At 45.8% G+C, this 21,420-nt stretch overlaps 2 protein-coding genes across 16 annotated transcripts in view; one reads left to right on the top strand and one right to left on the bottom strand.

The window, feature by feature from the left end:
* The window catches only part of NRXN3 (neurexin 3), a 454,309-nt gene that overhangs the window by 428,505 nt on the left and 4,384 nt on the right, over nucleotides 1-21,420 (bottom strand). For all 15 annotated transcript variants that reach the window (XR_016308255.1, XR_016308253.1, XR_016308254.1 and 12 more), the window contains exon 2: nucleotides 13,115-13,276. Coding sequence is in view for 12 of the 15 variants with exons in the window: in XM_089661377.1 (XP_089517503.1) it covers nucleotides 13,115-13,216 (102 nt within the window). In the remaining 3 variants the exon portion in view is untranslated. The remainder of the gene's footprint in view (nucleotides 1-13,114; nucleotides 13,277-21,420) is intronic.
* On the top strand, nucleotides 1,157-4,165 carry LOC149436848 (uncharacterized). The gene is made up of 3 exons (XM_089661387.1): nucleotides 1,157-1,896; nucleotides 2,077-2,325; nucleotides 4,153-4,165. The coding sequence occupies exons 1-3, from the start codon at nucleotides 1,157-1,159 to the stop codon at nucleotides 4,163-4,165; spliced, it is 1,002 nt and encodes a 333-aa protein (XP_089517513.1).

Here is a 21,420-nt window from a genome sequence, read left to right as displayed (position 1 = left end):
AAATAAATAATATTTCTTCATAAATCTTGGCCAAAATTTATTCCGTTATCTTTTTAGTAAAAAACAAAAATAACCCAAGTTTATAACCAAAAATTATAATTTTTTAAAAATTTTTTTTACATTTTTATTTTTTTTTTATATTATTATTTGTTTTTTTTTAGTTTTGTTTTTTACATAATGTCACCCTAGCAGTACAGTGTCACCATAGTGACACTGTACTACTTGTTGGGGGTGATGAAGATTTTTTTTTTTTTTTTTTACACTGATTGCTTTTACACCCATAAAGGCTGTAAAAGCAATCATTTCTCCTTCTCTCTGGCTGCATTCTTGCAGCCATTGAGAAATACTGTGTGAGCTGTGATTGGTCACAGCTTGTTACATGGTACAAGGCTGTTGTGAATAGCCCTGTACCATGTGACCTATGTGATCATTCACAGATTTCACTAATACTAAGCAAGAGGTGACATCTTGCTTACTACTCTGCATGTGACCACTGATTGGCCAATCAGTGATCACATGATCAGGACCTCACACAGAGGTCCCGTCCAACGATCGGTGTTCCACTGTGTCCAGAGGACACAGCTGGTACCGGATCGCGGTGCTGCGCGCTCCCAGAGAGCGCGCACAAGAAGGGTGCGGGGAGACCGTTTATAAATGGCCACCCGACCCTGCAGTGCATTGTATATAAACGGCTGGGTGGGAAGTGGTTAATAAAAAGATAAACAAAACAAATCTGACTTCATTCCCTGCAAGCAGCTTCCATCTAACCCCCCGGTGACACCGATCCCGACTTTGTGCGACTCACAGTGAAGTCGCACAATTTCAAAGTCAGGTGACCTGCCGATTTGAGGAGCGATTTGCAAGATGTCTGACACAGAGTCTATGTAAATCGCACCAAAAGTCGTGCATGTGCTACTTTGGAAATAGGTGCGGCTACAAGCAAGTCGGAACCGCGCCGATAGGACCGCTGTAATTGCAGACAACAGGGTGCGAGGAGCCAAGTCGTATGGCATGCAAATCGCATACCAAGTCGTACCCGGTGTGACCGGGGACTTAGTATAAAGCGCTAGATATGGTCTGATCGACCAGCAGCTCCAGAAAAGAGTCAATGTAGGGAATATTACTCTTCTCCCCCCCCCCCCCTCGATCCCCCGCCATGTCCTGCGCAGCAGAAATCCTTCCTAGAAAAGGCCATAATTATGGGGCAGCAATCCTTGTCCTTATCCTGGGATCCAGACACCTTCTAAAGGTCACTCCGCTCTCTGAGCCACGTAGAGTGCTGCAATCAGCAAGGATTCTTATCTACATTTTGATCCTATTTAAAGGCAGAAAAAAGTCAGCCGGACCTCGGACCATATCCATTACCGTATCACCTCCAATATCTGAGCTCCAAATAAAACAGTGCGTCACCATACGTCACCATACACCACCATTCGTCACCATACACCACCATTCGTCACCATACGTCACCATACATCACCATACGTCACCATACACCACCATACGTCACCATACGTCACCATACGTCACCATACACCACCATACGTCACCATACGTCACCATACACCACCATTCGTCACCATACGTCACCATACATCACCATACGTCACCATACACCAACATTCGTCACCATACGTCACCATACGTCACCATACATCACCATACGTCACCATACACCACCATACGTCACCATACACCACCATATGTCACCATACACCACCATTCGTCACCATACGTCACCATACGTCACCATACATCACCATTCGTCACCATACACCACCATTCGTCACCATACACCACCATTCGTCACCATACATCACCATTCGTCACCATACACCACCATACGTCACCATACACCACTATTCGTCACCATACATCACCATACGTCACCATACACTACCATACGTCCCCATACACCACCATACGTCACCATACATCACCATACACCACCATTCGTCACCATACGTCACCATACGTCACCATACATCACCATACACCACCATTCGTCACCATACCTCACCATACGTCACCATACGTCACCATACGTCACCATTCGTCACCATACCTCACCATACGTCACCATACGTCACCATTCATCACCATACACCACCATTCATCACCATACATCACCATACGTCACCATACATCACCATACACCACCATACATCACCATACGTCACCATACGTCACCATACATCACCATACATCACCATACGTCACCATACATCACCATACACCACCATACATCACCATACCTCACCATACGCCACCATACGTCACCATACATCACCATACACCACCATTCGTCACCATACACCACCATTCGTCACCATACACCACCATTCATCACCATACTGTTGTCCTCCGTGGACCTCCATGCCTTTTTATGTTGCTGAGCTCACCAGTGTGTTCTTCTTTCCTCAGAATGGACCAAACTGTTGATTTGGCCGCTCTTAATGTTGCTGCGATCTTTCTGATGGATTTGTCCAATCAAATACCTCCAAAAGAAAGCTCTATTCGTGGGGGGGATAAAGGACGTAAATTTAATTTGGGTGCAGCGTTGCATGACAGCGCAATTGTCAGTTAAAGTAACGCAGCACCGCTGTACGGGACCTCTGTGTGAGGTCCCGATCATGTGATCACTCATTGGCCAATCAGTAATCACATGAACAGTAGTAAACAATATGTCACTTCTGACATCATTGCTTACTACTTGTGAAATCTGTGAATGATCACAGAGATCACATGGTACAGGGCTATTCACAGCAGCCTTGTACCATGTGACAAGCTGTGACCAATCACAGCTCACACAGTATTTCTCAATGGCTGCAAGAATGCAGCCAGAGAGAAGGAGAAATGATTGCTTTTACAGACTTTTATGGGTGTAAAAGCAATCAGTGTAAAATATATAAATAAATAAAACATTTTCATCACCCCCCACAAGTAGTACAGTGTGACTATGGTGACACTGTACTGCTAGGGTGACAGTATGTTAAAAAAAAAAAAAAACAACTTAAAAAAATAAAATAAAAAGGTACACATTTTTTTTTTAAATTTATAATTTTTGGTTATAAACTAATTTGGGGTTTATTTTTTTTTCTTACTAAAAAGATAACTGTATACATTTTGGCCAAGATTTAATAAGAAATATTTATTATATTATTATTTATTATATTAGTATTATTTATTTATTTATTATTTGCAAACGTTTATAAGAAAAACACATTTATTTTTTAAATTTTTGGACATTTCAATTTATATAGCAAAAACAAAAAAAAAATCCCAGCGGTGAATAAATATCACCGAAAAAAACTTTTATCTGTCTAAAAAAAAAATGCTAAAAATTCATATGGGTACAGCGTTGCATGACCGCGCAATTGTCATTCAAAGTGTGATAGCACTGAAAATTGGCCTGGACTGGAAGGGGGTGAAAGTGTCCGGACTGGAAGTGGTTAATTGGTTGTATTTAATGATTTAAACATCTTCATCACATTTGCCCGCCAGTCTAGAGCGATCCCTTAATCCCCCGAGATAAACAGCCGTGTGGGAACATCGACAAGTTTCGGAAACTTTAATTATATTTAATTGTAATTGATTTTACATTTCACAGCTAGAAATATTTAACAAGTTCTCCTTTAACAGAGTGTTGGGGGGAGGGGAGGGGGGGTGGTAAACAGAGATGGAACAAAAAGGACATAAAATAGACATTATTCAGCACCCGCAGGTGCCAGCAATCCAAATAAACGGATAGCAATTAGCGGGATTAAAACAGATTGAAATAGCAGCTGAAGGCAGACGCGGTGTCGGGGTTATTAGAACGTTATGGCGATGGCGGCTATTAATCATCTGCTTGCGGCGGTCATGTGCCGCGGCGCCATCTCCGCTATGGCGGGTATGGTGCGGAATTTTAACCCACCAAGACCGAGAGGAATCACGAAGAACCCCGAGCGGAGTGCCCCCACAAGATCACTGTAACTAGCAGCCTACTCCGGGAGTGATCTGAACAAATCCATACACCGGGGGATGGAGATATAGACTCAGACTAAATTGTTTTCATTTGTAAAATAAATAGTGACCTTTTTGATCTCGGGGAGATCATATCTCACATTTATATCTCACATTTATATCTCACATTTATATCTCACATTATAGGCAGCACTTGTGAGGTTTGGGCACATTGCTTATTATTATTGATTCTTATGTACTGTGTTCCAAATTATTATGCAAATTCTATTTAAGTGTCACAAAGATGAAATATTTTGTTTTTCAGTGTAACTCATGGATGGCATTGTGTGTCAGGGCTCTTTTGATCACTGAAAACAATCTCGGACACCTGTGATAATTAGATTGGCCGGTGAGCCCAATTTAAGGAAAAACTACTAAAGGACGGCGTTCCACATTATTCAGCAGAGCACCATTTTCAAGCAATATGGGGAAGAAAAAGGAATCTCTCTGCTGCCGAAAAGAGTGAAATAGTTCAATGCCTTGGACGAGGTATGAAAACATTCGATATTTCATGAAAACGTAAGCGTGATCATCGCACTATGAAGACATTTGCAGCTGATTCAGAGCACAGACGGGTTCGTGCAGATAAAGGCACATTGAGGAAGATTTCTGCCAGATCCATTCATCGGATCAAGAGAGCAGCTGCTAAAATACCATTACATAGCAGCAAACAGATATTTGAAGCTGCTGGTGCCTCTGGAGTCCCACAGACATCAAGGTGTAGAGTCCTCCAGAGTCTTGCAACTGTGCATAAACCTTCTATTCGGCCACCACTAACCAATGCTCACAAGCAGAAACGGCTGCATTGGGCAGAAAAATACATGAAGACTAATTTTCAAACAGTCCTGTTCACTGATGAGTGCCGTGCAACCCTGGATGGTCCAGATGGATGGAGTAGTGGATGGTTGGTGGACGGCCACCCTGTTCCAACAAAGCTGCGATGTCAGCAAGGCAGTGGTGGAGTCATGTTTGGGCCGGAATCATGGGAACAAAGCTGGTCGGCCCCTTTAGGGTCCCCGAAGGTGTAAAGATGACCTCTGCAAAGTATGTGGAGTTTATGACTGACCACTTTCTTCCCTGGTACAGAAGGAAGAACTATGCTTTCCGTAATAAAATCATCTTCATGCATGACAATGCACCATCTCATGCTGCAAAGAATACCTCAGCATCAATGGCTGCTATGGGGATAAAGGAGAGAAAGTCATGGTGTGGCCTCCATCCTCCCCTGACCTCAATCCTATTGAGAACTTTGGAGCATCCTCAAGCAAAAGATCTATGAGGGTGGGAGGCAGTTTACATCCAAACAGCAGCTCTGGGAGGCTATTCTGACATCTTGCAAAACAAATTCAAGCAGAAACTGTCCAAAAACTCACAAGTTCAATGGATGCAAGACTTGTGAAGCTGCTATCAAATAAGGGCTCCTATGTTACAATGTAACGTGACCGGTTCAAATGTTTTAAAAGTTAAAATGTTGTTAAAAGTTTGATTGAAATACAGTTGCAAGAAAAAGTATGTGAACCCTTGGGATTACGTGGAGTTTTGCATGAATTGGGCATAAAATGTGCTCTGAACGTCATCTAAGTCACAACAATAGAAGAACACAATCTGCTGAACATAATACTACACAAACATTAGATGTTGCCATGGTTTAATTGCACATAACATGTAAACACTCACAGTGCAGGGAGGAAAAAGTATGTGAACCTTTGAACTTAATAACTGGTTGACCCTCCTTTGGCAGCAATAACCTCAACCAAACGTTTACTGTAGTTGCAGATCAGACCTGCACAACAATCTGGAGTAATTTTGGACCACTCCTCTTCACAAAACTGTTTCAGTTTAGCAATATTCTTGGGATGTCCGGTGTGAATCGCTCTCTTAAGGTCATGCCACAGCATTTCAATCGGGTTGAGGTCAGGACTCTGACTGGGCCACTCCAGAAGGCGTATTCTGTGCTGTTGCAGCCATTGTTTTGTTGAATTACTTGTATGCTTTGGGTCATTGTCCTGTTGCATCACCCATTCTCCGCGGAGCTTCAGTTGGCGGACAGATGGTCGTACGTTTTCCTGCAAAATGTCTTGATAAACTCTGGAATTCATTTTCCCATCAATGACAACAATCCGTCCAGGCCCTGAGGCAGCAAAGCAGCCCCAAACCATGATGCTCCCTCCGCCATGTTTTACAGTGGGGATGAGGTTTTGATGTTGGTGTGCTGTGCCTTTTTTTCTCCACACATAGTGTTGTGTGTTCTTCCCAAACAACTCAATCTTGGTTACATCTGTCCACAGTATAATTTGCCAGTAGTGCTGTGGAACATCCAGGTGCTCTTTTGCAAACTTCAAACGTGCTGCAATATTCTTTTTGGACAGCAATGGCTTCCTCCGTGGTGTCCTCCCATGTACTCCATTCTTGTTGAATGTTTTCCTTATTGTAGATGTGTCAACAAAAATGTTAGCATGTGCCAGAGATTTCTGTAGGTCTTCAGCTGACACTCTGGGATTCTTCTTTACCTCATGCAGCATTCTGCGCTGTGCTCTTTCAGTCATTTTTACAGGACGAACACTCCTAGGGAGAGTAGCAACAGTGCTAAACTTTCTCCATTTGTAGACAGTCTGTCTTACCGTGGACACATGAACATCAAGGCTTTTGGAGATACTTTTGTAACCCTTTCCAGCTTCATGCAAGTCAACAATTCTTGATCGTAGGTCTTCTGAGAGCTCTTTTCTGCGAGGCATGGTTCACATCAGACAGTGCTTCTTGAAACCAGTAAACCCAAAACAGGTGTGTGTTTTTTAAGGGCAGGACAGCTGTCAGCAACACATCCAATATCATCACACTGATTGGAGTCAAGGTTGGCTCACTCCTGGCTCCAATTAGCTCTGAGAGAAGTCATTAAGCTAGGGCCTCACATACTTTTTCCTCCCTGCACTGTGAATGTTTACATGTTATGTGCAATTAAACCATGGCAACATCTAATGTTTGTGTAGTATTATGTTCAGCAGACTGTGTTCTTCTATTGTTGTGACTTAGATGACGTTCAGAGCACATTTTATGCCCAATTCATGCAAAACTCCACGTAATCCCAAGGGGTTCACATACTTTTTCTTGCAACTGTAGCTTTTGATTTCAGTAAATATGCTGCAAACACAACAAAAGACAATTTTCAGTTCTTTACAACCTATAAAGTGTTTTGAAACTTACTGTGCGGAATAATTTGGAACAAAAATCCTGTTATCATTAGGAGGTTTGTTCAATAAAATGTGAATTGTACTCTTTATAGTTGATAACATGAGAATTATGCCGACTGTTATTTACATCAATTATTTAGGGAAATGAGAAAAATATAATTTGCATAATAATTTGGAACACGGTGTATATGTTAATACTAGACATATTATTCTAGCACTTGTATTTTGTGTGTTGCACATATATATAGGTATATGACTGGATATTGGCAGCTTTACTAGTTCATGGTTGTAGGGATTTAGGTAGGAGCACAGGAGGTCTTCAATCATAATAGGAATATTAATGCATAATAAATAAAATATTCAAGAAAACTAAAATAAATCTACAAACAAAAGTTTGTAAAGTAATATAGCAAAAAAAAAAAAAATAATAGGAATGTTAATGCTTATCAAATAAATAAGGCCCCACGATCCTTCGGTCCCTGCTTATCAGCCAGGTAAGGCCACTGGACCTTTTCCCCGGACCTCCGGGACTTGCGGCCTACCCGGCACCCGAAGCCGCGGCCTCGATTTCTGGCGCGGCCGACCCGGATCGCCGGGCATCAGCCAAGGCTGCGGCTGCTCTGTTCCCCGGTCCCCGCCGATCAGCCAGCCTCCCCAGGGCCCCCCTCACTGGCCCTGGGTCCATCCCGACCACCGGGTACCAGCTCGCCCGGAGCAGCCACGTGCTCGTCAGCTCCGGCGCCCCCGCGCCCGATCCGCTGCCATCTGGGCCCCTGAGCCTGCTGCCGATGTCCCCATCAACACCCTGAAGGGGACACAGACACTCCGTCCCTCCAGCGGAGCTCCGGCGGTCCGAAGCGGCTTGAGGCCTACCACGGCACCCGAAGCCGCGGTGTTTCCTGCCGGCCGTGGCTGGAATCGCAGCGGGACGCCTCCGCTCCTCCGGGGAAGCTACCACCACCACCAACGGTCCTCCTAACATAGGAGGGATCCACCTCCACCCCGACGCTCCAGGACATCAGGTACTCCACCAGGGGCACCCACTACCCATCAGGGAGCCCAAACACGATCCCACCACCCACCGGAAACCCTAACCACCAGGGACCCCTAACCACTATCCCTCCAGCGATCGCTACTAACCCACCAGGGATAGCACGGCCACCATCCCACCAGGGATCCCCTGCCCTCCACCCCACCTGGGACTACCAGCCACCTCCCACTGCGTTTCGGACACTGCTTCGCCATCCCTGACCAGCACCCCCTCACCCACCCCGACCCTTCCTGCACCCCGCTCACCCCAACATGCCGCCCGCGCTCCTCCTCCTTGTCCTCCTCTCCTCCATCCCTAAAACCGCCTTCCTCTACCCACCCACCCCCGCTAAGCAGCTCTATATCGCCCCCTCACTTCTCCCCTCTCCCCACTATGGCACCCACCACCTCCTCCTGCTACTCCACTTCCCCGCTGACCCACTTGCCACCACTTTCAGACCCAAGCGCTCCTACACCTCCCGCTCCCACGCCACCTTCCTCACCCTCCTCCTTCTCATATCAGCTGGGGACATCTCCCCAAACCCTGGCCCCTCACCACCTCACACCCCCCCTAGAGCCCCCCCTGCTCACGCCAGCCGACGCGACCCCCTCAACCTCATACATGTACCCCTCCTCCCCATATCTATCCCCCCTCTCTCGGTTGCACTCCTGAATGCCCGTTCGGTTTGCAATAAGCTTACCGCCATCCATGACCTCTTCATCTCCCGCTCCCTCAACCTCCTAGCCATCACCGAAACCTGGGTACAGGCCACTGACTCCACTTCCCCTGCGGCACTCACCCATGGAGGTCTCATCTGGACCCATTCACCAAGACTGAGCGATCGCAGAGGTGGTGGTGTCGGCTTGCTCCTGTCACCGCTTAGCACCTTCCAGGTCCTCCCTAACCCACCCTCTCTTTCCTTCCCCTCCTTTGAGGCGCACTGCATCCGACTCTTCTCACCCACCCCCCTAAGGATCGCAGTGATCTACAGGCCTCCCGGATCCATAGCCCGCTTCCTGGATGACTTCGCCGCCTGGCTCCCCTTCTTCCTCTCCTCTGAGCTACCGACCATCATCCTCGGGGACTTCAACATCCCCATCAACGACAACACCCCGGCTACTTCCCAATTCCTCCACCTAACCTCCTCTTTCGCGCTCACACAGCACACTCAATCCTCCACCCACCTCGGAGGGAACACCCTGGACCTTGTCTTTTCCCACCTCTGTACCCTCAACCAGTTCTCGCACACCCCCTTCCCTCTCTCCGACCACCACCTCATCACCTTCTCCATCTCCCCTTCCCCCAACTCCCCCCCTCAAAAACGCCAAACCATCACCAGCCGCAACCTCCGCAACCTGAACCCGGCCCCCCTCCACTCTGCCGCCGACCGCCTACACGACAGCATCCTCCCACTGTCATGTCCTGACATAGCCACCACCTTGTACAATGACTCACTGTCAGCTGCCCTAGACTCTCTGGCACCCCTAACCACACGCATCATCAAACCCAGACCGCTTCAACCGTGGCAGACCGACAGCACTAAACGCCTCAAACGTCGCAGTCGCGCACTGGAGAGACTGTGGCGCAAAACCAGGTCCCCTCATACTTTCTCCCTCTACAAATCTGCATTTCTTATCTACACCTCCTCCCTCCACGCCGCCAAGCAGGCCTACTTTGCTAACCTAATAAACACCCTCTCCTCCTGCCCCCGCCGACTCTTCTCCACCTTCAACTCCCTGCTCTCCCCCCCCCCCTCCTCCACTCAGTACCTCTCTCACCGCCCACGAGATTGCCACCCATTTCCACAACAAGATTGACGCTATCCGTAAGGACATCGTCAACTTGCAATCTACCTCCCCACCTAGCCTCCTCGCCCCCGTCACCCCTTCATCTCCCCCCTCCTCTGCCCTCACAACCGCACTGCCTCCCTCCTCTCCCAATGCCCCGCCCACCATAACCCCCCTCGCACTGCACTCCCTCAGCCCTGTCACTACTGAGGAAGTCGCCAAAGTCCTCTCAAAAGCCCCCCTCACTACCTGCCCCCTGGACCCTATCCCCTCTCAACTCCTCCGGTCACCCCCCTCTTCCCTCATCCGCTCCCTCACCCACATCTTCAATCTCTCCCTCTCTACTGGCGTATTCCCCTCCCCCCTAAAGCACGCGCATATCACCCCCATCCTCAAAAAGCCCTCCCTGGATCCCGCGGACCCCAACAACCTCAGACCCATCTCCCTGCTGCCACTCACCTCCAAGCTCCTTGAACGCTTAGTCTACGATCGCCTAAGCTCCCACCTTACAGACAATAACCTCCTTGACCCTCTACAGTCCGGCTTCCGTCCCCTACACTCCACTGAAACTGCCCTCCTCAAAATCACTAACGACCTACTCAACGCCAAAGCCAAGGGCGACTACTCTGTCCTCCTTCTCCTGGACCTCTCTGCGGCCTTCGACACAGTTGACCACCCCCTCCTCCTTAATAAACTACTCTCCCTTGGCATCGGAGATACTGCTCTCTCTTGGTTCTCATCCTACCTATCCCGACGCTCCTTCAGTGTCACCTACAATGGTGCCACCTCCCCCTCCCTCCCCTTCTCTGTTGGGGTCCCCCAAGGCTCTGTCCTTGGACCCCTTCTCTTCTCCATCTACACCTCCTCCCTGGGCAAACTCATACAATCTCACGGCTTCAACTATCACCTCTATGCTGACGACACCCAAATCTACCTCTCCACCCCTCACCTCACCCCCACTATCTCCGCCCGCATCACTCACCTCCTAAATGACATCTCAGACTGGATGTCGCTACACTTCCTCAAGCTCAACCTCTCCAAAACCGAGCTTCTCGTCTTTCCCCCTGCCAACACCCCCCCCCATCCTATCCATCATCACCAACAACTCCACTATCACTTCCGCCCCGCAAGCCAAAGTCCTTGGCGTCATTCTTGACGCGAACCTCTCCCTCCAACCGCATGTCAAATCACTCACAAACACATGCAGGCTCCATCTTCGCAACATTGCCAAGATACGCTCCTTCCTCACCCCAGACACCACCAAACTTCTAGTACACTCCCTCATCATCTCACGCCTTGACTACTGCAACTCCCTCCTCACTGGCCTACCCAAGTGCAGGCTCTCCCCGCTCCAGACCATCCTGAACTCAGCTGCCAGACTCATCCACCTCACCACCCGCTCCACCTCTGCCACCCCCCTCTGCCTCTCCCTCCACTGGCTCCCGATTGCCCAACGCATCAAATTTAAACTCCTAACCCTGACCTACAAAGCCGTTCACAACACTGCCCCTGACTACCTCACCAACCTTATCACCAAGTACCACCCTACTTGTACCCTTCGCTCCTCACAGGACCTCCTTCTATCCTGCTCCCTGGTCTCCTCCTCCCATGCACGACTGCAGGACTTCTCCAGGTCCTCCCCCATCCTCTGGAACTCACTGCCCCAATCCATCAGACTGTCGCCTTCCCTATTCACATTCAGGCGCTCCCTCAAAACCCATCTCTTCAGGGAAGCCTACCCCACCCTCACCTAACGGCCATCCTCCCTCATTCCTCCCACCACTTCATCCCCCTCAGCCACTTCCTACTGTACCTTTTACCCCCTCCCTCCTAGATTGTAAGCTCGTAAGAGTAGGGCCCTCTTACCCCTCGTACATTGTTTGTTGTTGTTGTACTGTGCCATGTATTGTCCCCCCTATTGTACAGCGCTGAGCAAACCCTTTGGCGCTATATAAACTCGTAGTAATAATAATAATAATAATAATTAAAATAAAAAATAAAAGTATTAAAATAAAACAGCAAGCAAAATAGGACTATTAATACATAAAATACTAAATAAAATCGTAAATAAAGCGTTAATAAAACTAATGAAATAGGACAATTAATACATAAAAGAAAGAAATAAAACGGTAATAAAACTAACAAAATAGGTCTATTAATACATTCAAAATACATAAAATTGTAAATAAAACATTAATAAAACTAACAAAATAGGACTATGAATACATAATAAAACTAACAAAATAGGAAAATTAATACATAATAAATAAATAAAATCATAAATAAAACGTTAATAAAACGAACAAAAAAGGACTATTAATACATAAAATTGTAAATAAAACGTTAATAAAACGAACAAAATAGGACTATTAATAAACAATAAATAAATAAATAAATAAAATCATTTAAAAAAAGTTAATAAAACGAACAAAATAGGACTATTAATACATAATAAATAAATAAAAAGTTAATAAAACGAACAAAATAGGACTATTAATACATAAAAAATACATAAAATCGTAAATAAAAAATTAATAAAACTAACAAAATAGGACTATTAATAGACAATAAATAAATAAAATCGTAAATAAACATTAATAAAATTAGTTCAATAAAATAGCAAATAAAAAAAGGGAATATTAATACGTAACAATACATACATAAAATATTAAATAAAGTAATAAATGTTTTCATCAGTAAAATTCTGCAGGGCGATGACATCACAGAAGCAACCGCACAAAGAATGGAATTTTGTAAGTTATCATTCTGTTGGCACTCTATAAATCCTGTATAATAATAATAGCGCCGTAAAGCCTTCTTAGAACAGCTACATTGTCTGATCGCTGGGGGAGCGGAGACTGGGGAAATGCCTTCTCCTGCCTGCAGCTGACTGATAACATCATCTCAGCTTCACTGTCAAGGTCACTGATTGGACTTCTATGAGGGTGGAATAAATGACAGTGACGTTGCATACTGAGACATGGCAGTTTACATCTGACACCCGGCCGTCCCTTCACTCCTGCACAGTTGTACTGTTAGGTGGATCATTCTACGATTTTAGATTCATTTGATAAGGAGAGCCCCCCTTGCTGAGGGTCACTTACCTCTTTCAGGCAGCCCATGAAGTTGTTGCTGACGGGGGACCCCGGTAAGTCGGCCGTGCTCGGACTGCCCCCGACATAGAAGAAATCGTCGGAGCCCAGCATGGTGTAATCCTCCTGGGTGTAGCCGGTGGTGGTCAGGATCCCGTCCACGGAGATGGTCACCTTACAAGGAAAGAAGGGGACATGGCATCACTCTCCTCATTACCGCACACGCCGCCATCCATCTGCAAATCTCTCGTTACCACATTTCCTGAGGTCTAGATATCCAATCACATCATCCGAACCGGCTCAGGAACCGCAGGTGTCACATCTACAGACCAAACATGGTTACCCAGAGCCCTTCTAGACCCAGCATCCAGCATTTCATGTTCTGAAGGACAACGTGGCCCCTGGAAAGAGAATATGGCCCCTTGGAGGGACACTGTGCAAAGCCCAGAAACCCACGCCACATACGAATCACATAGCTGATGCCTCCCCCCGTAGCCCTAAAAATGCAGCCCACATCCCTGGGAGTGTCGAAGCTCATTAGTACTGACGTTCGTTGTGGATTGCTTGGGAGGCCACAGGCAGAACATGAAATGCCGCTGTGCGTGTGAACAGCCTGCTGAACACAGCATCTACAGCCTCGTCGGTGGGCGGTGTTGGCGAGACGCTTCAACTCCACCAAAAAGAAACATCTCCGGCTATAATATACCGGCTCATTTCACCGGTACCAGGGAGAAGGGGGACAAAGGCAGGGGCTTCCCTGTCAGTGTACGTGTGTGGTGGAACCGGACCTGATATCGGCCTCTTGTGGCCCTGTTACAGCACAGCTCAGAACGAGAGAGGGAAAAGCAGCACAAGAAGCCAATCAAGGTGTAAAGAGCATGCTGATAGGAGGAGAGAGCAGAGTCAGCTCATCGGTCAAGCTGCTTCTACTTTCACTGTCCAGTTACAGGCTGTGAAGTGGAGACACATAAGTGAAAGTGAAACTGCAGTAGAAAAAAAACCAAAACACAGGTACCCTCCCCTGTCAGATAGGGGTGCACTGTGTGACAGAGCTGTGTAAATCTTAGGACTGGATGGATAGAAATGCAACTACTTTGATGGAAAAACATCACTCCTGTATGCATGTTATCTGTTTTATGTAGTTGCTTGCCTGGAGTTCGACTTTCCAGAACGATTACACTTGTATCACCTGTGTGTTTTGTATACAGTTTGGTTTGTCCTGATTTTGGAAGCAGCTTCAGACAAGCCCCATGTGTAGGAGCCAGCACAGAGACCAGTCATCCCAATCTCCTAGTCAGTGAGCGTACGAGGATGGTGCTTGGATGTTCCCCTTCCTGGATGGATGGATGGATGGATGGAGGGCTCTCAACCGGATTCCATCTCTAGAGTTAGGATGGAATTACATTTATTAATCTTAATAAAAGGTGAGAAGATAATCTGAATGCGTTTCAGGGGCTTTAACTCCCTCTTCATCACTGGGGCATTATTCCTTTCACTGACACCAATGATGGGGCTCTATTCCTTTCACTGACACCAATGATGGGGCTTTATTCTTTCCACTGGCACCAATGGTGGGGCTCTATTCCTTCCACTGGCACCATTGGTGGAGCTTTATTTCTTCCACTGGCACCAATAGTGGGGCTCTATTTCTTCCACTGGCACCAATGATGGGGCTCTATTTTTTCCACTGGCACCAATGGTGGGGCTCTATTTCTTCCACTGGCACCAATGATGGGACTCTATTCCTTCCACTCGCACCAATGGATGGGCTCTATTCCTTCCACTGGCACCAATGATGGGGCTCTATTTCTTCCACTGGCACCAATGATGGGGCTCTATTCCTTCCACTGACACCAATGATGGGACTCTATTCCTTCCACTAGCACCAATGGTAGGGCTCTATTTCTTCCACTGGCACCAATGATGGGGCTCTATTCCTTCCACTTGCACCAATGGAGGGGCTCTATTTCTTCCACTGGCACCAATAGTGGGGCTCTAGTCCTTCCACTGGCACCAATGATGGGGCTCTAGTCCTTCCACTGTCACCAATGACGGGACTCTATTCCTTCCACTGGCACCAATGGTAGGGCTCTATTTCTTCCACTTGCACCAATGATGGGGCTCTATTCCTTCCACTGACACCAATGATGGAACTCTATTCCTTCCACTGGCACCAATGGCAGGGCTCTATTTCTTCCACTGGCACCAATGATGGGGCTCTATTCCTTCCACTGGCACCAATGACGGGACTCTATTCCTTCCACTGGCACCAATGGTAGGGCTCTATTTCTTCCACTGGCACCAATGATGGGGCTCTATTCCTTCCACTCGCACCAATGGTGGGGCTCTATTTATTCCACTGGCACCAATAGTGGGGCTCTATTCCTTCCACTGGCACCAATGATGGGGCTCTATATCTTCCACTGGCACCAATGATGGGGCTCTATTCCTTCCACTCACTCCAACAATAGGGTAGTATTCCTTCCACTATTGCCAATGATAGGGCACCATTCCTCCTGCACAGGTTATATATAATTTTTCTGCCCCCACAGACCATAAAGCCTGAGGCAGTGTTTACTCCCAATGGCAATGGTAACTCTACTTTCGGGTGGCCACAGTCTTGCTTCCCAAAAGTCTGAAAAGTAAAGTGGCCCTTTAAAAAGTTTGGGGACCCCTGCTCTGAACTATTCCAGGGAACCCTAGTGCCTCCCCATAGGACTGGGAGCTGCCTTCTGGAAGTAGAAAGCACATACTAAAATTACCTATCATTGAGTCCGGCGCTCCAATACATATTCTGTGAATCCAGAAATTTTCTGTGGAAGCGACTTTCCAACTGTCCTGGGGTGGAAGTGACACTGAATGGGACACCTCAATCAGAAGTCACCAAGAGGCCTCCATATACCGTGTCCACCTCTCTTACCCTGGCAGTGTAGGGTGCTGTGTTCAGTTGCTGACACATAGTTCTCTTGGCTGAAGGACTTGACAAGACTCAGATAACAGCTTATACATCCTGCAAACAGCCATATCCTTTATAACAGATCCTCCACCATGTGCAGTGCCCGGCACCAGGACCACCACATGCCCCAAACTAACCAACAGGAAACCAGAGGCACACTTCTGAAAGTCTTTATTGCCAGACCCAGCTGAGCCTGACTGCAATAAAGGAAGAAAAAGGTTCTCAAACGCAAACTGCCACCACAGAAAGAGAAAACCAAAAACACGCAAGCCTGGAAGTTCAACCCCACCCCCACTACACCTCCCAGTCCGGAGACCTGAACCAGCCAACCAGGTGACTGACGATGACACATGGAGTGAAGAGTTACTGGGTTAGTTGGTTAGAGGTGATGGGTGAGAGGGAAGGCTGGAGGGCTAACTGGTGGGGGATCACAAGCCTTTCCAACAGTGCAGCTAACAGGTGAAGTTTTCCAGACTACCAGGTTGCGGCACAGAGAAGTTAGACATCTTGTAATTATAGCATAGGACACCTTTGCTGTAATGTTCAGGATGCAAATGATAATAAAACTGGCTAAAAAGAAAGTCCTTGAAATAAGAGAAATTCTTCATGTTGCCAATGTTTAGTCATGTGTCCAGTGCCAAGGATTGACCACATGGTCTCAGTCAGACTTGGAGGACCTTTGTGACCAGCTCTGCCTGAATGAAAGCCCTCACAAATTCTCCAATGTTGGGTCAGGTAGAGCAAAAGAGGAAGCCAGCATGTACTGAGTGTCCAAACTCCCCTCTTTCATCAGGGCTTAAAGGCAAAAGATCAAAAGAAGAAGTAAACGCATTATGAGGTCCAAACTTACCCCCTTCAGGGCCTAAAGATAGGAATCACTATATATGGACCTGACTGATGGCACAATGCTTATGGTATTTTGACCAATTAATATCAGGCTGCTGACCAATTATGTGACTCAGAGTTCACTGGTCCAAATATCATCAATATTGTACCATCAATTCTATACAGATTCTTTCCTATCTTTAAGCCCCACAGAAGGGGGTAAGTTTGGACCTCAAAATGCGTTTTGATCTTCCACCGGACCCCACACTGGAAAAAAAAAATTGTATCTGAACTATGAATTTTTGGTGTGGCACTTCCACCTCAGATTCATTGGTTTGCACTAGAATCCTAGTAAACTGTGAAAAGCCTCTGGTGAGTAAAAGCTGCCATACTGGTAACTAGAGATGTTTTTTTTTCAAAACAAAATTCAGACTAAATTTTCAATATTCTGAGATTCAGATGTATCCGAATCACAATAGTAACAAATTTAGTGTTATTAGTTTAGTGTATTAGTGTTAGAATATAGCCATCTTCCGAAATGCGAATTTCAAAAAGAATAAAACAGAACATAATAGAAAAGAATGGAAAATAAAACAATAGAATAGAAAATAAAGAAATAGAACAAAAAAAATAGAACAGATCTGGATAAATTAGAATAAAATAGAAAGAATATAGCTGTCTTCCGAAAATCAAAGTTTGAAAAGAATAGAGTAAGACAGGGCTTGAAATTTCCACTTGCCTGCTCGCCAATGGTGAGTGGAAATTATGGTGGGGGCGAGTGTGTCCCCCAGGGCAGTCTTGCTGAGCAGGCTCGGAGCTCAGGCCGGATCTATCATTGGCACTGGGAGCCGTCAGACTGCTCAATAACTGAGCGCAGTGAAAGCAAAGGAAGGAATGTGTGCTGTGCTCTCTGCCTCCCCCTAGAGTGCAGTACCTGGATCTGTGAGTGAACAACAAAGTACTGCAACTTTTTTATGGGGGGGGGGGGGCTGGTGTGTGGGTGTGTGTGTGTGTGTATGTGTACATGTGTGTGTGTTTGTGTGTATCTGTGTGTGCATGTAAAATTGTACATGTGTCTGTGTGTATGTACATGTGTGTATCTGTACATGTGTCTGTGTGTGTGTGTGTGTGTGTGTGTGTGTGTGTGTATGCATGTACATATGTGTGTGTGTGTATGTTTGTATGTATATATGTACATGTGTCTGTGTGTATGTACATGTGTGTATCTGTACATGTGTCTGTGTGTGCATGTACATGTGTGTGTGTGTTTGTGTGTATGTATGTACATGTGTCTGTGTGTACATGTGTCTGTGTATGTATGTACATGTGTCTGTGTGTACATGTGTCTGTGTATGTATGTATATGTGTCTGTGTATGTATGTACATGTGTCTGTGTGTATGTACATGTGTCTGTGCATGTGTATTTCTGTGTATGTACATGTATCTGTGTGTATGCGTGTCTGTGTGTGTATACATGTGTCTGTATGTGTGTGTGTGTACATGTGTCTCTATGGGTGTGTGTACAGGTTTCTGTGTGTGTATGTACATGTCTGTGTGTGTGTACAGGTGTCTCTGTGTGTGTTTGTTGGTTGCGAGTAACTCTAAGGCCTGGCTAGTAGCTCAGGACTTGAAATTGTAAGCCCTGGAATAAGACAAAACAGAATAGAACAGAAAAGAGTAAAACAGAATAGAATAGAAAAGCATAGAATAGAGAACAAAGGAATAGAATAGACTAGAAAGAAAAATTGAAAAGAAGATAGAATAGAAAAGAAACAAATAGAATAGAAAATAATAGAATATAAAAGAATAGAATAAAATAGAAAGAATAGTCATCTTCCAAAATTTGAAATTCAAAAAGAATAGAATAAAACAGAATAAAAAAGAATAGAATCTAAAGGAATAGAAGAGAATAGGAGAAAATAACAGAACAGAATAGAATATAAAAGAATAGAATAGAAGAGAATAGCAAAAAAAAAAAAAAGAAAAAACTAGAATTTATTAAAATAGAACAGTACAGAATGGAATAAATTGAAAGAATATAACTCTTCCGAATTTTGAGTAGAATAGAACCAGCTATTCTTCACAATGAATTTGGATTGATTCGATATTTTCGATTTGAAATTGAAACTAATAAACAAAACAAAACAAAATGAAACAAATTTTGTTACTAATGCAACAAAACTAAATTAGTAACTTAATGAATCAATCTGAAACTAAACAAAACAAATATTTTGTTCTGCATGTCTACTGGTAACCAGATGACCTGTTCAACCAGCATAGGCAACGTGATGGATGGTGATACCAGTAGGACAATGTGGGTCCAGCACCCTAACCACTTCCCCAAGCTCCCTGATCCTCTAACAAGCACCACCAAAGAGCGAAGGAAGGGAACTACTCTTGTCACAAGAAAACAATCCATATTTTGTCTCCATCGTTCACATTTCGGGTAAACGGAGCATTCCAGCAAAGGTCGATCCAATATTCTAGGCAAACTTTAAGAGTTTGCTGATGATTTGGAGATAATATTTCTATCATTTACACAAGAATACTAGACTACAAGTAGGAACCTAGAAAACTGACTTTTCTTAGTTGGGTGCTAACATATCTGTGGTTGGCTGGGGCATCATTGGCCATGACATGCATATAAGACCAGCTCACCGGCACAGCGTCCCTGGAAGTCATCACCTGTTATTGATCCTGGAGGAAAAGCCTGAGACATGGATGCCAGCTGGTCTGAACCAAGGAGGACTCCAGGGCTACTGTAATATGCTGAACTGCCGTATAATCAGACAAAAAAGGAAGCCCACTTGGCCTATCATTAAACCAAATCCCTCAATATTGGTTGTGACCCAACTGGACATTCACACTGCAATATGCCTGCAGCTGCCTGAAGTGCAAGCTGGTAGCTTCCACATTTGTTGGTTCCAGTTGGGACTTTCAATACTAAGCAGGGGGGCCTTGAGAACTTCCCGTATTAGGCTTCTGAACACACGAAACGCTTGGATATAATATCAGACCCTCCAGGATGGACCTCCATCAGGTAAAGAACTAACTGGGAACTTAGACTCAATCTCCCAATCAGAAAGGTAAGCAGGGGACAAGTCTTTACCCCATAATGGGGCATTTTGAAGGGTCTGTACTATGTGCTCGATGTTGCTAATATGAGCAGCACTGATAGCAAGGTGAAAACACCAGTCCTAAAGAGATGTTAGCTAGAAGTGCAGAAAACCTGTCCTGTTCATTAACTCTGGGAACATTGAGAGTGTTCATGACATGCAGAACTGTGCCATACAAGAAGGGGGGCACCCACTAAGTGTAGTAACAAAAAAGTCTCCATTTATAAAAAAAAAGACCATTTAAAACTCACAAAAGAGTATGAAAGCTTGCATGTATAAAACACCGGTGGTCTGTTTTCTCGTGTCCCACTGGGTCTTCAGTGGCTGCCGCCACCGCTGTATGTGTTCCCCGCTGTCGGAGCAAGCTAGGAAGAATCTGGAATGCACTGGAGTGGACGTGGTGTCAGACAAGGACCTCCCAACTGCAAATAGGGTGTGTCTACGTATTTCAGAGCATGCACGCTCCTTTCTCAAGCCACCAGAAGACCAGCGGAAGATGAGACAAAAGACCACCAGTGTTTTACAGATGTGTCAGGGTCCTGTCCACGGCAGAAGTTCTGGAAGATCTGGCATTTCTGTCAGTACTCTACATGGCCGCAGAAGTACACATCAGTCTCAGTCTGGTGCCAGACGGCCTTTATAAGGAGGTTCATCACTTCCTCTAGTTGCTGGATGATTTCTAGCTACCTGTGCCCTGTTCCTGTTTCCTGTGATTCTGACCTGCGATTTCCTGTTACCGACTCAGCTTGCTCTTGGACCTGTCTACTCTGCTTTACCCCTGATCTGACCTCGGCTTGGCTTACGGATACTTTCTCTCTCTTGCTCCCCTGTGTATGACCTCGGCTTGGGGTACGGATACTCTCTCTCCTCTGTGTATGACCTTGGCTATCCCATCTGACTACGTCTGCTCTGATTCCCACCTGGTACCTGACCTTGGCTTGAACCGACTACCCAGTAAACATCTAAATCCCGGAAGGGCTTGCATACCACGCACAGGCCCCTCCTGTCTGCAGACCTATCTCTCTGCACCAGCTGTGCTTCTGAGTGGACCACCAACCAGCACTCCTACAGGTGACCTGTGCAACTTTGGGCCTGACGCCCGCTGTCCCACTCTCAAGGGAGTCCGGAACTTAGCCCGCTGTCCCTCTCTCCATTGGCCTCCATCACCAGGTATGTGATAAGATGCGAGCATTCTTCTCTTGTGAGTTTTAAATTGTCTTTTTAATAAACTGAGACTTTGTTACTACACTTAGTTGGCACTCCCCTTCTCTCCATTTGTATTTCATTCACAGAGGTTGCTCCTTTCTTCTGGGAGAGCTGCCTCAAGTGTTTAGCCAACATCTAGATGGACTCTATTTGGACTGGAAATGTTCTTTTTAGAACTTTGTACTCATTTTAGTTGGTGTTTATCCCTATATATC

The sequence above is a fragment of the Staurois parvus genome, unplaced genomic scaffold, assembly GCF_062004578.1.
Source record: "Staurois parvus isolate SC_StPar_1 unplaced genomic scaffold, SC_StPar_1.0 ptg001330l, whole genome shotgun sequence".
In the NCBI taxonomy this organism is placed as follows: domain Eukaryota; kingdom Metazoa; phylum Chordata; class Amphibia; order Anura; family Ranidae; genus Staurois; species Staurois parvus.
This window is presented reverse-complemented; position numbering and strand designations above follow the sequence as displayed.